The sequence below is a fragment of the Centroberyx affinis genome, unplaced genomic scaffold (genome assembly GCF_046629955.1).
Source record: "Centroberyx affinis isolate AG114_WGS23_722 - 3 ecotype Tasmania unplaced genomic scaffold, CSIRO-AGI_Caff_v1 ptg005848l_1, whole genome shotgun sequence".
Classification (NCBI taxonomy): domain Eukaryota; kingdom Metazoa; phylum Chordata; class Actinopteri; order Beryciformes; family Berycidae; genus Centroberyx; species Centroberyx affinis.
The window spans coordinates 1-14,264 of NW_027282965.1; the positions used below are offsets into that span (position 1 = coordinate 1).

Here is a 14,264-nt window from a genome sequence, read left to right on the forward strand (position 1 = left end):
CCTCTTAGCTCTTGCAGGCTTTGCACACTTCAAGAATAATGATGAAGAAATGAAAATACAGATGTCTATTTTCCTAAGTTAATGATAATCATTGAGTCATAGAACAAGCTAACTTCAAAATTAATTGATTGATAATTAGAGATATGCTTTCTACTGTTGTAGTAAATTTGTGCTGTTAAATGTTTGATCTAACGGATAAAAGTAACCAAACCTGACACGGGTGAAACAGTATTTGCAAATAGTTCTCAGCATTTGTTTTATCCCCTATTGAATACTGAATGGGTGGACTTTATAAACACAATTCACATAGTGCTACTTGGGTTCTCTCAGAAAGTTATGCTTAATTAACGTTCCAATATTTTTCTGTGATTGTGTAAATGCTCTTGAACTCACTGCCCTATGTCACAAACCCCACTCATGTAGCACTCAAAGCAGATTAAAACAAACGCTAAGAACTATTTTGCAAAGATTATTTGACCCCGGTCTGATTGCAAACTCCTCAAAAATAATGAATGCTTCAAGGTTATTACTGTTTTCCACCAACATGTAGGCTTAGAGATCAATACGCATGCATCAGTGTGATAACCTACAATTGACCAGAGAGGTCATGTGTGTTGGCATGACTGTCGTTCCAGCTCTACACAAACCAAATCACCAACCCTGTTGTCTCTGACATTTGAGATGTTAAGATGATTTCTTGGTGTGAATATGATTAAAGTGCACTTGAGTGGTGTGGTAAAGGGGGCTGGGTTGATTCTCAGGACCATGACCCCGTCACCATATCAGATGGCGTTGTTTGCGGTGTCCATTAACCCCTTTCCATTTTGCCCGTGCTTGACCTGTAGTTCATTTGTGTTGCAGTCATTTCTTGTGATTCTGTTTCACCAATTTACAAAAAAAAGAGTTCTTGTTTGCACTAAACTTGCCTGTTTGTATGATAAATGCGTGTATTTATATCTCTTTGTTGAAATGTGTGTACTATTTATTTTTTGTCCGTTTTAACGATTTGAAATAAACTGAATTCATTGACGTTAAACGCTTGAGATTGTTTTGCAGCTATAGCGCTCTGAGTGGGTGTGAGAATGGGAGAGAGATCGCTGTTTGCATTCCCGTTTTATCTCTGAATCTCTCTGTGCAGTCGTCCCGACACCAGCATGTCGTGGCTGCTGAGCCCGGTGAGGACGGCGTGTATCCTGGTCTGGAGGCACTACAGGCTGCACTGTGCCCTGCTGCTGGCTGCGGTGCTGGGCCTGCTCTTCCTGGCTCTGCTGTTCTTCTCTCTGCCCTCGGCGCTCAGCCACAAGATCTTCAACACTGCTGGCTAGAACAGCCATACTGCAGTCGTGACAGACACGCCCGCTGCACTATTTTTTGTCCAGTTTTGTATCTCACAGGAACTTTTGTATGTCTTTGATCATTGGTTGTTGATGTTACCTACCCATCTACCTATCTACCTTTAGAGCTGTAAAAAAATAAATGCTGCAACCACAACATGACATGACAGAGGTTTTATTTTTGCACTACATACAAAAGCTCTTTTACAGTCCTTCTGAATATTCCAGTCGCTTAGGAGCGAGCTGCATCACTTGGGTGGGCGGGATCTCCAGCTCTGCACTGACCTATCAGAGAAGAGAGTCATCGGATGGATGTTGTTAGAGGAGAGTTGACATGACTGCGGTAGAACAAAACGTTTTGTTTTGTAGCAGCAGTGGATGAGAGTAATTTTGGTTTTGGTTCCATCCATTCCGTCCATTTTGCCCCATGGATTATTTGGAAACTCTATTATGATAAAAGCACTCATTTTAAACATTGGCTCTGTACTACTGCCATGGTGACCAAACACTGCTGACTGTGAATATATGGAACACACTGGGACATGCAAGAAATACAGAAAAACTAACACACACACACACATACCCTTGAGTTGAGAGACTGTTGAAGCAGAAACCGTAGCTCTGCGTTCTGTTGCTGCAGACCCTCCGTCTCAGTGATGAGCTCAGATCTCTCTGTCAGGACATCACTGGGAATACAGAGGAAAAAAAATCAATCCTTTTGGTACAGGCAGATGTTTATTTTGTGTGTGTGTGTGTGTTACTCACTCGTATTTCTCTAGTCCATTCTGCAGTGCGTCCCAGAGCTTGAGTTTTGCGTCGGGGATAACATTGGCCATACTCTCCCAGTAGGCCGCGTCCTCAGATTCATCCCGGCCCTCTAGATCCAGAAAACTGGGCAGATGGGGGGCTGAGCTCTCCCTTATAGAGCACCATGAGCACATTAGCATCAACTGATCATGGAGAAGGACCATCTCAATCATTGTGTCTACAGGAAGTTTGATTGATATGAAATTTGGTGCACATATCCAGCTACCCATGCTCTACAAAATGTCTCCACGACCATCAATGTATGATTTTTCGCCATCTTGAATTTCTTGTTTACCATGTTTAACCAGAGGATTTTTTCACATTTTTGATCTGAACACCTAACTTGGTATATAGCCGAATAACACTGATACTACATATACTAAATACATATGCACATATGGGATAGGGAGGGCTTTTGCCGACTGCTTCATTTGTGGAGGACAATATGTTTACTGCTGCCTTGTTGGCATGTAGATAATGCATATTTCTTTCCAAATGGTGATTACAGATTATATATACTTCACAGAGAGAAATACAATGTTTGTGATGAAAATATTGGGGTGGTTATTTCAGGATATCTGGTCTAACCTGGATCTCCTGCACTGGGTGGTGAAGGCTTTCAGAGCAGCCAGGACATCATTAGGATGGATGAGGTCAGAGGTGAGGCTGGCAGCAGTGCTGGTCTCTCCTTCCTCTGCCTTCTCACTGGATTCATCCAACTCGGCAAAAACATCCTGATCGTAGAGGAAACACTGATAGTAGTTGTGGAAACAGTAGTCCCTCTAATTACAAGCATCTTGTTTCTCATAGGTTCAAGGAAATATTTTGTACAAGTTGATCTCTAGGTGGAAATGGCTTTGATGATCCATCCATCCATCAATCCTCTTGACTCCTCATCTTCCCTCCTCACCTCAGCCTGCTCTCTCTGCTGGTGTGTGTACTTTAAGATGAAATCAGCCAACTTGTAGACATCATCTTCACTCTCAATGCCCAAAGCCTGAAGAATACACCAAACCAGAAGTCACTACCAACCAGACCTGGGTTAAATAGCATTTGCAAATACTTCATTGCATTTGTTTTAACTTGCTTGGAGCACAAGATGTTTGGGATTTGCCACATAGGACAAAGCCCTGATGCATTGACCTCCACCTATTTAGTGCTCTGAGCAAGCCAGCTGCTAACTACTGTAGTGGAAAACAGAAGAAAAATTGGCCCAACATGAACTCACAGAAAAGATGGAGTCCAGCTTCATGAGAGACTGTTCATCCTCCTCCAGGGGAGACAGCAGCTTCAGGAGTTTACTCTCTATCAGGAAGCCCTGGGAGGGAGGGGTGGGAGGCAGGAGGCAGGAGACGGTGTAGACAAATACATTAGCATATGATGACCTGAGATTCAAACCCATGACTTCCTCTGTACATGGTATGTCCTACTAACATGGTTAAACAATCAGGATGCCCACACCATTACTATTTTGACTGAGGAATGTTTCATTGCATGGATTATAATTTATTCAATCTCCCTCACTCTATCTCTGTACACACACATGCAACCCTTCCACACACACACACACACAACACCGGCCTGTAAAAAGGCCCATTCAATAAACTACAACTCATCCACAACATTCATGCCTGCTAGCGTCACAAAGCTATGTTAAGTTAGACAAAGTCAGCTACATAGCTAACATCATGGCAGACTAAAGCACACAGAGACACGCTTTTTCACATTATTCATGTATCTGCTTGTTACACTATTTAATTGCTGTATGTTTTCATTCTTTTCAACAATTCCAGGCCTTTTTCTGATGCATTCCTGTTGAATGACCTTTTAAAGTGTAAGCATGATTGTTAAACTTGACACTCACCGCCTCATCACACAGCAGCTGCAGCACTTTCAACGTCTTCGTCGACACCTTCCCTTTCTCCTCTGCTGCACTCTCCTCCCTCTCCATCTCGCTCTGCACCGCCGTCCCCTCCCTGTACATCTCCACGGCTGCGCTCTCGGTACCGATCTCGGTGTCCGACTCAGGCCCGACGGAGGCATCGCTCATCCCCAGGCCGGCTTGGGTGGCCTGCCCGGTTCGGATCAGCTGGGAGGCGGCCTGGAGGGCGGTCCTCCGGGCCTGTTTCTGAGGCTGGATGGGACCGGAGAGCTCCATGAAGGCCATACGCGGCCGCTCCCAGGCTACACCCAGCTGCTGCTCGTGGATCAGCCGGTCGATGTCCAGGACTCTCTCCGCCAGCCATTTCACCTCCGCCTCATTCATCAGCCACACCTCCTCGAACTTCTTAGCATCAACGGCCGCAAAGTGCCTGCGGGGAGGGAGGGAAGGAAAGAAGAGAGGGCATAAAGGGAAGAGAGAAAGGGGCAAAGGAATACAACATAAAAGGTCACTGTTACAAATGTGAGAGAGTGAGAGAGAGAGAGAGAGAGAGAGAGAGAGAAATTATCGCTCACCTCATCTTCTGCTGTATGTGCTTATATTGCGGCATGGCGCGTTGGTAGTCCTCAGACAGATTCTGGCCCTCCTCCCTAGACTGTTTCTCCTGGTTGGCACACCTGATCTTCAGGTTGTTCAGCAAATCCTGCAGTCTGGAACATACAGCTATCACTGGAAAGACTGTGTGACTTGAATATGGAGGAGTCCGTGTGTGTGTGTGTGTGTGTGTGTGTGTGTGTGCGTCTGTGTGTGTGTGTGTTACCTGGTGATCTTCTTCTTCTGCTGGGACTTAATGATGATGCTCTCTTCTTCTCTTTTCATCAGCAGTTGGCGGTTGTAGTCCAGTTTCTCCTCATTCAGCAGGTAGGTGGCCTTAATCTGCTGTAGATATCGCTGCAGGATCTACAGAGAGAAGAATGGGACTAAGGGAATCTGTCCACTAGGCTTCTTGTTCCGATCGCTGGTACATTTTTTTTCTAGTCGTGGCTACAGCAAGAAAAGATAACGGCAGGCAACCACCGCTAGAAAAAGCACAGCAACCACAATCTTTGTTCAGAATACTTTCTTTGTGAGGCCGTTTGCCCCACAATTCAAGTTGAAAATAACTTCTCATCACTGACACTTTCTTGTCAACCAAACAATCACAGCTTAGATAAGCTCTCTGGAACCGCTGGGTCAGTATTGGAGCATCCAGTATAGGGTGTATAAGGGCAAGTATCCGTTGACTGATTCAACTCATGTTGAGAATGAATAAATAATGTAGTAAACACTCTGGGGAACTTAATTTTCTACAGGATAGCTGGTGGTGTGTTGACTATGCACACTGACACCGATGAAGCCCTGATAGGCGAAGCGTCTGTCTAATTAATCGGACTGTTTTGAATGCAAAATGAGTGCAGGCCTCCTCTACCACTAAATAATGTTTATAACAATCCAAGTATTTTCCATAATGACCATACACTCATTTTTCCCCACACTGTAAAACCAACAAAAGTACTTTTGCAAAAAGACTAGACAGAACTTACTAAGGTTTTTGCTACTTCTATTAATTGTTAGACCTCTGGACTATTTCTCTTTGACATTCTCTCCTATTGATCTGTTTGTTTGCGAAACGTGCTAGCGGGGTGTGTCTGTGTCGGATATTTGTACAAACCTGAAACTCCATGTCCAGTTTGCACTTGGTGATGTTGTACTCCTCAGCACTATCCACCCACAGCTTATGGAGAATCACCTCGTACTCCTCCACCTTCTTCATCCTCTGTGTCAGGTTCTCCATCTGGGGACAGAGGAGACAGTAACATTAGATTCAAGGAGTAGATTGCTACACATGAAAAGAAGGGTTAAGTCTATGTGGTGTATGTGTTTGTGTGTCTGCATGTGTGTGTGTGTGGGTGGTTGGGGGCTGAGCAAATCTTTCTTGTTTCAGTTACCTCTTTATCCTGACGTTCCTGCATGTACTGCTCCCATTTTGTCCTGTTTCCTGTCAGTAAGACCTTACGTTCATGCTCATAAGCATTCTACAAACAACACAGACAGGCAACTGCAGCCATTAGTAGGAATGGCGACAGAAGGCTAAAAGAGCAACATATCACACAACATGACTACAGCAAAGAGAAATCTGGACTTTCAAGCTAATTAAAAAACACAACCGAGTACCAGAAAGTTAAGACAATCACATTATGAAATTATTTAAAAGTCAATTAAGTAAAATTTTCTGTTGTTGACTTAAGCGACACAATCTGAACTATCCTGATGCAGTAAACCCCACCCATCTGATTCTCCCTGCAGGTTGAAACAAACGCTGCAAATGTTTTTAAAGCTGCTTCTTGACTCAGGTCCGGTCCTACCTCAATCTGGCCCAGCTCCTCCCTGTAGGCCTTCATCAGGGTTTTGATCTGACTCTCCATCCTCTCAATCATCAGGTCCACCTCCTCCGCCTGCTTCTTCAAGTCCTTAACGTAGCGGTCGTCTCTAGTTTTCAGCTCCTGTTCAGACAAACAGGGAAAGAGTCCAAATTAACATACAAATACTGGCCTGCAGACGACAATGAAAAACAACACTAGACCTTGTGTTTGAATTAGTTTTTTCTTCTGAGGCTTACAGCTTTTAAATCACGTCTTTATACACATTGTTACAGATAGGTTTTTAGAAGATTTGTCTTTCCTCGTTTATTCTTTAGTATATATTTATTTTAGTATATTTTAGGCTTTTTGTTACTGATTTATCATTTGAAAGGCTTTTTATTATTAGAAACAGTAGTGGTAGCTGTAGTCAGTATTGTTTGAAATCAGCCATGACTTGAGTATATCCCACTTTCTAAGGAGATTTTCTTAAAAGATAGGTATCTTTTATTGCAGGAGGGAGACTTGGAGGAGGATGGGTCAGCGTTACCTGCTGCAGGTCACTGATGAGTTTGTTCTTGTCCTCTAGGAGCAGAGCACACAGCTGCTGCTGGCTGTTCACGGTCTCTTGCAGCTCCTGAGCAATCACCTTCGGCTTAGCCACCGTCCACCCGCTGGTGATCGCCTCAAATTTCTCCAGGCTGGACTTGGCCTCGTTCTCTAGCCTTTCCACTCTGGGCCGAGGAGGATGAAGGTGGTGGGAAACAGGGAAGGAGGACAGAGAAAGGGTACAGACGTTGTGGGGGATAGGGGTAAGTAAAATTACCGAATAGGTTTTTTAAATAGTACATACAGGTGTTTTAGAGAGGGAGCACTCTGAATAAGAAATTACCTGACTCTCTGAGCCTCCTCCAATTCTGTCCTTCGCATGGACTCTTTGGCATCGGCTGCAGTCTGGATATTGGTTATTAACTCCATCCCATCACTCTGCAGGTTGATCATTCTCTGAGAAAATTAAAGTGTATTCAGGTCAGAGGACAAGTACTTGTCAAAAGATTTACTCAAATAAAATAGCTGCTGACTATAGTAGCTAAGTGTTCTGTTACCTTTGAGTGGCATGTACTTGACATTACTTGTTACCCATTTTTGGTGTGGTCATTGGAAATTATATCATCATATATTGTAAAGACCAGATTCACCACTCTTATGTATAAAAATAAAACGTACTCAAGTAAAAGCTGGAGTAAATACCTTAGAAACATTACTCAGCTTGAAGTACAAGTACAGATAAAAAGTAATGTCACAAAAAACCTATACAGGTAAAATAACAGCAGAGAAAGTTACTGTCCACCTCTGGGACACATAATTCTCAGGTCCAGCAGTTAATATGCAGACTGCAAATGATTAGTGAATTGATTATTTAATTTTGGATGGTATGGACAGACAAGTGTGTGGTAAACAAACCCTTTCACTTTGCTCCAGCTGAAGCTGGCTTTCCCTCGCCTCCTCCTTGACCTCCTCCTCACAGGGGTCTTCTCCCCGCTCTTGTCTGGGGAGTCAGAGATGCAGACGGTTATTCAAAGCAAGACTAAAACTAAGCATGAAAAAAACATGTGAGTATTCTCAATTGAAATAAAAACTAAACTATAATTGCAGACTGTAGCCTAAACGTCACCTAAAATAAAATATGAATATTCAAAAGCCAAATTAAGAGTGGTGAATAGGGAAAAATAGAAATGAGCAAAAGCTACATTACATTCATTGCTACAGAACTCCTACAGGCGCCTTCAAAATACTAAAAGTTATACTGAAATTAACTAAAACTAGAAAGCCCCGTCCAACTTAGCTAACTAAGAAGGAGCTCAATGATGTTACAGTTGTGGAAATGGATGCAAACCAATGCAACAAGCTAGTAAACCGCGCTAGCTACAATATTGCTGTCCGTGCAACATATAACGTTACCACCAAGTCGGCAGGTCAAGTAATTTTTTACTGAACCAGCTGAGTGATAGTAAGACAGCTAGCCAGCCAAAGTTGAGTTATCTACCTTTTCTTGGCTTCATTTCGTGCAGCAATACGGAGGCGGCGAGCAGCAATTCTCTCCTCTGGATGTTCAGACTCCACAGAGGGTCCAGGTGCTTCTCCTGGATCCACACCGGCTTCACTCATAGTTAGTGTATGTGGTGTAAAAGTTGGTATTTGCAGAAGTCAGTAAAAATGTAGCTGCTCTGTAACGCAGCAGAGCTGTATTGGTAGCCTACTTGTGTTTTGGGAGCCGTTGCTACGGCTACAGATCCACCAGATAGTGATGAGTGCTGCCTTCAAGTGCCCCTCGTATGCTCGTAATTCCAAGGTCGTCCGTAAATAAGACTTGTCACGCATTCAAGAGCTCTTAGTCGGAAACAACAAGGGGCTATGAACTAAAAGTATTTTTTGGTGGCTGTTGTTTTATTTTAGATGTCAGCAGGCACAGAGTTACTTTGTGCTGCCGTGGCAGAATGAAGAGAAGAAAATGCACATCAGGCATGTAACAGGTTTTTGTGGAAAGAGATTAGTGCCAACAGATTGTATTTGAATTGCAGAAATTTGCCTCAATCCAAAGTGTATTTGTGGATAGCAATACTGAGATTGAGTCCACTACTCCCACTCCCCTCTTCATCAGGGTGTGTTCATCTGAGTCAGTCTTCTTCAAGCCCTTCACTGCTTGCACCAACCACTCCAGATTCACAATGGCTGACTTTTTTTTGCAGGCATTCCAAATACTTACTTGCTTGCTTACTTACTTGAATAAAAAATGAAAATGCAGCTATTTGTGATCATGACATGTAATTTATTATCAGTTGCGAAAAGGTACAGTTATATGTACGTTGGAAAAGGAAATAAAAACAAAAACCTAATTTTAGATTGGTGGGGTTTGAATGGGTTTCATGAGCCCTAGGGTTCATGAAACTTGCTGAGCACTTAAGGACAATGCAGAGTTAGCACTTCTCTATTAACATGAGCATTCTGGAGACATGGGAATATTATGTCACATTGATTGTCAAGGAGCTGTGAACCTTGCACCATTTAATATTGGTTGTTTGTAAAATAGGCTATTTTTGTGTAGAAATTCATCATTCTCCTGGCAAACACATTGTTGCTCATTCTCAATTTCTAAAATGTAAAGGTAATGTAATGTAAATGATTTTCAAGTAAAAAAAAAAAAAAAAAAAAAGAAAATCATTCAAACAGTAGTTGCAAGGTTGGCCTTATCCTCAATGCTATGTGCAGGCTTCAAATATGAGAGCAAACACTGCCTTGTCCCCTTTATAATCCAAATACATCTCAGCTGGGGCAGATGAATGTTAAGACAGCATGGACATGCATCACCTTGACACAGGTGCAACCTTGTGTGGGTGGACTATTACAAGAATATATGTTTTCATACAGCAGGAAGAAGGTTTACAGTGAGGAGACAGTGAAAACATCAGTCTGGGATCATTGACACATTGTAGATGGTGTGGTGCTGCCATCTAATGGCTGTAGCAAGCTTCAAAACATGGCTGGTGATGGGTTATTATGGCAGAGTAAGCCCTAGTAGTATTTGGCTGTTTTGTACAACCTTTACAGCACTGGCATAACGTCAGTCCTGAATCTACAAAAAGTCATATTTTCTGGAATGGTCATGCAATGTTTGCACTTTATGCCTTTCAGTGGTTTGGCTTACTTATAGGGTAATGAGACACTTGTTTTACAAGAGAGGGTCTTTCTTAGCTGTCAATTACAGCAAATAGAATGGCAAAAACACACAAGGTTCATGCAGGATAACTACACCTTCAAATACAATCTTTCCATCATTTTCCATCATTTTTCCATCATTTCTGGAGTTTCTAATAGAAAAAATAAATAAATAAATCATATCATTAAACGGTGTTAGTTTCCTCTGTGTAGACATGACTACAGTAAGGGCTCATTATATTCAATAAAATAACCAGCTGATGGTGACATGCTGCTCAACGGCACCTTTAATTTAATGTCATATTCAGCAGCTGGCTGTAGGTGGCGCTACTGTCTCATGATCAAAACCCTTCTCAAGTTCCACAACCTGACAGCCTTGTAACATTTCATTTTTAACAAGAGACATGTTTAAAAAATATGGAGATTCAGCAAACATGGCTCTCTTGTTGTTCCAAGATGGAAATCTATTGACTCACATGCACAATCATTACTCCCATCTTTCTCTTTCTCATACACACACACACAAAGGACACAAAGAAATGTCTTTTCAAGCTGATGGCAAGATGGGCACTCTCTGGCTGCCCACACACACAAACACACACATAGGTCAGATGTTCCTGCCCTGAAGAGCGCCCCCCACCATCCCGGCCCCTTGGCAGCCCGCACACTGGCCCTCGCCCCCCAGGGCACCTGGCCCGCTGCTTTGGCCTCAAGTGGCCTCCTACCTCCTCTCCTTGCCGCTGAGCCACAAGGGATATAAGTCAGCTGGCGAAGGTTTCTGACATACGATCCGGCATCGGTGATGTCACCAACAGCTGACTTGTCATAAGACCTTTGTGAGAGGGGGGAAGTAAGGGATGAATGAGGAGAAGGCCTTATTTTCAACAGACCCTTAGCTGGAACGCTGAGTGCTTTCGCATCAAGCTGCTGAGATTACAAACTGAATGACTGCCATTAGAGAGTGATTCTATAATCTATCATAATACCATAAGCTAGGGATTGACAGACTTTGACCCCTCTCGCAGGTGTATAATAAGCCCCATTCACTCTCCCACTGCATATGCTCTATGAGTGAGTGTGCATGTGTATATGTGTGTGTGTGTGTGTGTGTGTGTGTGTGTGTGTGTGTGTGTGTGTGTGTGTGTGTGTATGTGTGTGTGTGTGTGTGTGTGTGTGTGTGTGTGTGTGTCTTTCTGCTTATTCTTACCCCCAGGGGCATATGTTTACTCCCTGTTCAACAAAGCATCATATTCATTGCCGAGGGGTTGAGAGGTAGATTATCTGAGCCTGACCTTTAGCCAGTTAACTAACTGACAGCTTAGGGATGGGGTTGCATAACAACTTAAGTCCTAACTAACAGTTTCTTAATATTGGCATAAAGAAGGAGACATTGGCTGCTTCATGACACGGGATGCCCTGCGCGAGAATGCCGAAGATTGCAGAGGACGGTAGGGAATTCAAAGGCATTAGCCTCTGAGTAGACCATGACCTTGTCAAAAGAACAGCAAAAACAGCCATTTAGCGAGAATTAGATTTAATAAAGGAAAAAGGAAGGCCAGATTCGGCATCGACATGAAGAGCACCCCTCTGCTATTCTATGAAGCATGAAATGTATTGCCCTTGCCTCAAGGTAACTTGTGCAAAGAGAAATACGTCTTTGCCATCGGTTGCAGCATCTGTTGCCAATGGGCACACACATTGTTGTTTTTTTCCAGCATAGGCCTGTTACCCCTCCTAAGTCTTCAGTTGCACAATTTTAACCTTTAAATACTAAGAGAGAGCGAGAGACACTGACAGCCAGGCAGATAAGCGGACAGACAGAAAGAGGCTATAGGGGAAAAAATAAGATCCTACTGAGATATTGACTGGATATTTGATAAACAATGATGCTGGAAAATATATTGATTCACACAGTGTATAGCAAGCTTCACCTCTCATCAGGCAGGGTCTGAGGAAAGGTTTCTGCCATCATTTAGCCACTTAAACATCAATAATCCTGACCTCAGCTGCAGCGTTCCTCTGTTGTTCCCTCCTCAGCTTTAAAGGTTCTAGGGGTCAGCTTACAACTTAACACATTACGAAAGCCGAGAGCTCAAGACGAGTGAATGCATGGTTGAGCCATTCTCTAAGGTGTGGATTTCATCAAAATGTCACAGTTTTTACTTTGCATGAATATATAAAGGGTTTCACTCCATGGATTCTTTTTGTTGCACCTTGGAAAAAATTGCTTCACACCCAGATAATTTTAGCAAAAACACAGCTGACGTCTTCAGATGATTCCTAACTTTTAACAGTAACCTGTAATTTACTTCACTTTCATTCCAGCCATCATTTCATAAAAGGAGGTGTCAGTTTCCTTCAAATTGTGGATATCTCATTTTGGAATAAACTTTTCAAGTGTTTCTAGGATTTATAAGTTTAGTAGATCTTACATAAACATATACAAACAGATACATAAACATGATTTTTCAAATAGCACAGTTATATTATTTTTTTAAATCATTGTGTTTCATGTATAAATAAGGTGCAGCTGTGATGAAGCTGCCAACAGGCAAAACTCAAAGACAGCAAATACACTGTACAGTCACACTCATCCATATGCACAGACATAGTCATACACACACACACACAGTACGCCACACATGGCACACTGGAGTTAATCCTAACTCATACACATTGTACTGTTTATGTGTGTGTGCAAGTGTGTATAAATTGTGTAATCTAGTCTATAGTGTTTGTTTTGTGTTGTGTCATTTTGTGTCTTTGGTGCAAGATCAGCTTACAATAACAGATTTTCATTGCTTTTACAAACACAAGAATTACAGAATCATATTAATTTCTGCCACATAAACTGTCACTTACTGTAGAATTATTCTCACAGTCAATTCCTATCAAAGCTCTTTGCGAGTGGATTATGTGTGCAGTAATTATACACAGCATTAGGCCATGGTTGCTGTTGCATTGCATCATTGTTGCCCTGCAATCGGTTCAATCAGCTGAACCTGCCATTCCCATTTACCATAACCTGACTGGGACAAACAAAGCACTCTTATACATTACTTTGTAACGTAGCCCACATGATACAATTAAATTAAGCATCATGACTGTTTTGCAGTTCATCTACAATTAAGTTCACTCACTTAAGCTGTAATCAGTATTTGTTATACTGATATGTATTGATTGCATATGAATCCTTAGATGGAAAATGTGCTGTTTGCAGCAAAAAAAAATCTTCTCTGCCTTCTCACTCCATCACACAGTGAGAATAAAAAACATTAAAAATAAAAAGACTTTATAGCTTCAAAAGGCCTTAGTTTGCGGGCCTTTAGGCTGAAATGGATGAAACAGCCTATGAGAATGTGAAAGTGTCAGATAGGCCAAAGATTTAGAGATTCGCCTGTACTGCCATTGAGCAAGGCATTTAACCCCTGACTGCTCCAGTAGATCTTTTACTGTGACCCAGAAGTAGGAGACTGTGGTGGTAGCTCCCAGCCAGGTGTGTAGGCCTATGTATGTGTGTGAATGTGAAGCAGGGCATTGGATAAAAAGAGCATGCGTGCTCAGGAATCATCAAGGGAAACCTGAACAAAAGACATGTGTGACAGGTGTAAATGTATTCCCTAGAGGACTGCACCGGGTCAGGGTTAGGCCTAAACAAATGTCGTTCCATCCCTAAGAGCATTTCTTCATTAGCCAAACGATATAATGGTCCAAAGTCACTTTTATGACCCATGTGGCAAAACGTGAGAATTAAGAGATGGACCTCGATTACACGCCACTGAATCCCGGGGGGACTGCAGCTTTTCCATCGGTTCCCTCCGTCACGTGGCGGCCTCCGGTCCATTTGCCCGTCGCGAGCAGCTCGGGCAGTTTCATGACTTTCAGCCCCGCTTAAGGACCCGGTGTGCCTCAGAAAAGCCACGAGGCTTAACGGAATCAAAGCTGTCATTCTTGAGCCCCGGGCCGCGCACGAGCCGCTCAACACACTCGGGCCGTGTGCGGGGAAAGCGCAAAGAAAAGCCGCTGTTTCAGCCGCTCTGCTGGCCGCAACGGGATCATATGACTCGGCAAATCAGGGACTCACGGTAATGCTATTAGACCTGCTGATGGCCAGCGGTGGCCGCG

The 14,264-nt window shown here is 42.9% G+C and overlaps 1 protein-coding gene across 1 annotated transcript; it reads right to left on the bottom strand.

Annotated features, from left to right (window-relative positions):
• Positions 1-1,517: 1,517 nt before the first annotated feature.
• LOC139667886 (dynein regulatory complex protein 1-like) lies at positions 1,518-8,591 on the bottom strand. The gene is made up of 17 exons (XM_071547365.1): positions 8,470-8,591; positions 7,887-7,971; positions 7,315-7,427; positions 6,973-7,156; positions 6,429-6,566; positions 6,012-6,098; positions 5,735-5,857; positions 4,844-4,983; positions 4,599-4,733; positions 4,132-4,453; positions 4,006-4,098; positions 3,370-3,459; positions 3,052-3,138; positions 2,730-2,842; positions 2,100-2,246; positions 1,918-2,020; positions 1,518-1,619 (listed from the first exon to the last, which is right to left on the bottom strand). Exons 1-17 carry the CDS (start codon positions 8,589-8,591, stop codon positions 1,539-1,541), a joined length of 2,163 nt encoding a protein of 720 aa, XP_071403466.1. The 3' UTR covers positions 1,518-1,538.
• Between the last annotated feature and the right edge of the window lie 5,673 nt (positions 8,592-14,264).

Coding starts and splice junctions, on each gene's coding strand:
- LOC139667886 (XM_071547365.1), bottom strand. CDS start 8,591: ATGAGTGAAGCCGGTGTGGATCCAGGAGAAGCACCTGGACCCTCTGTG. Junction 5,858..6,011: donor AGGAACGTCAGGATAAAGAG/GTAACTGAAACA, acceptor CTCTGTCCCCAG/ATGGAGAACCTGACACAGAG. Junction 1,620..1,917: donor AACAGTCTCTCAACTCAAGG/GTATGTGTGTGT, acceptor CTTCTCTGATAG/GTCAGTGCAGAGCTGGAGAT.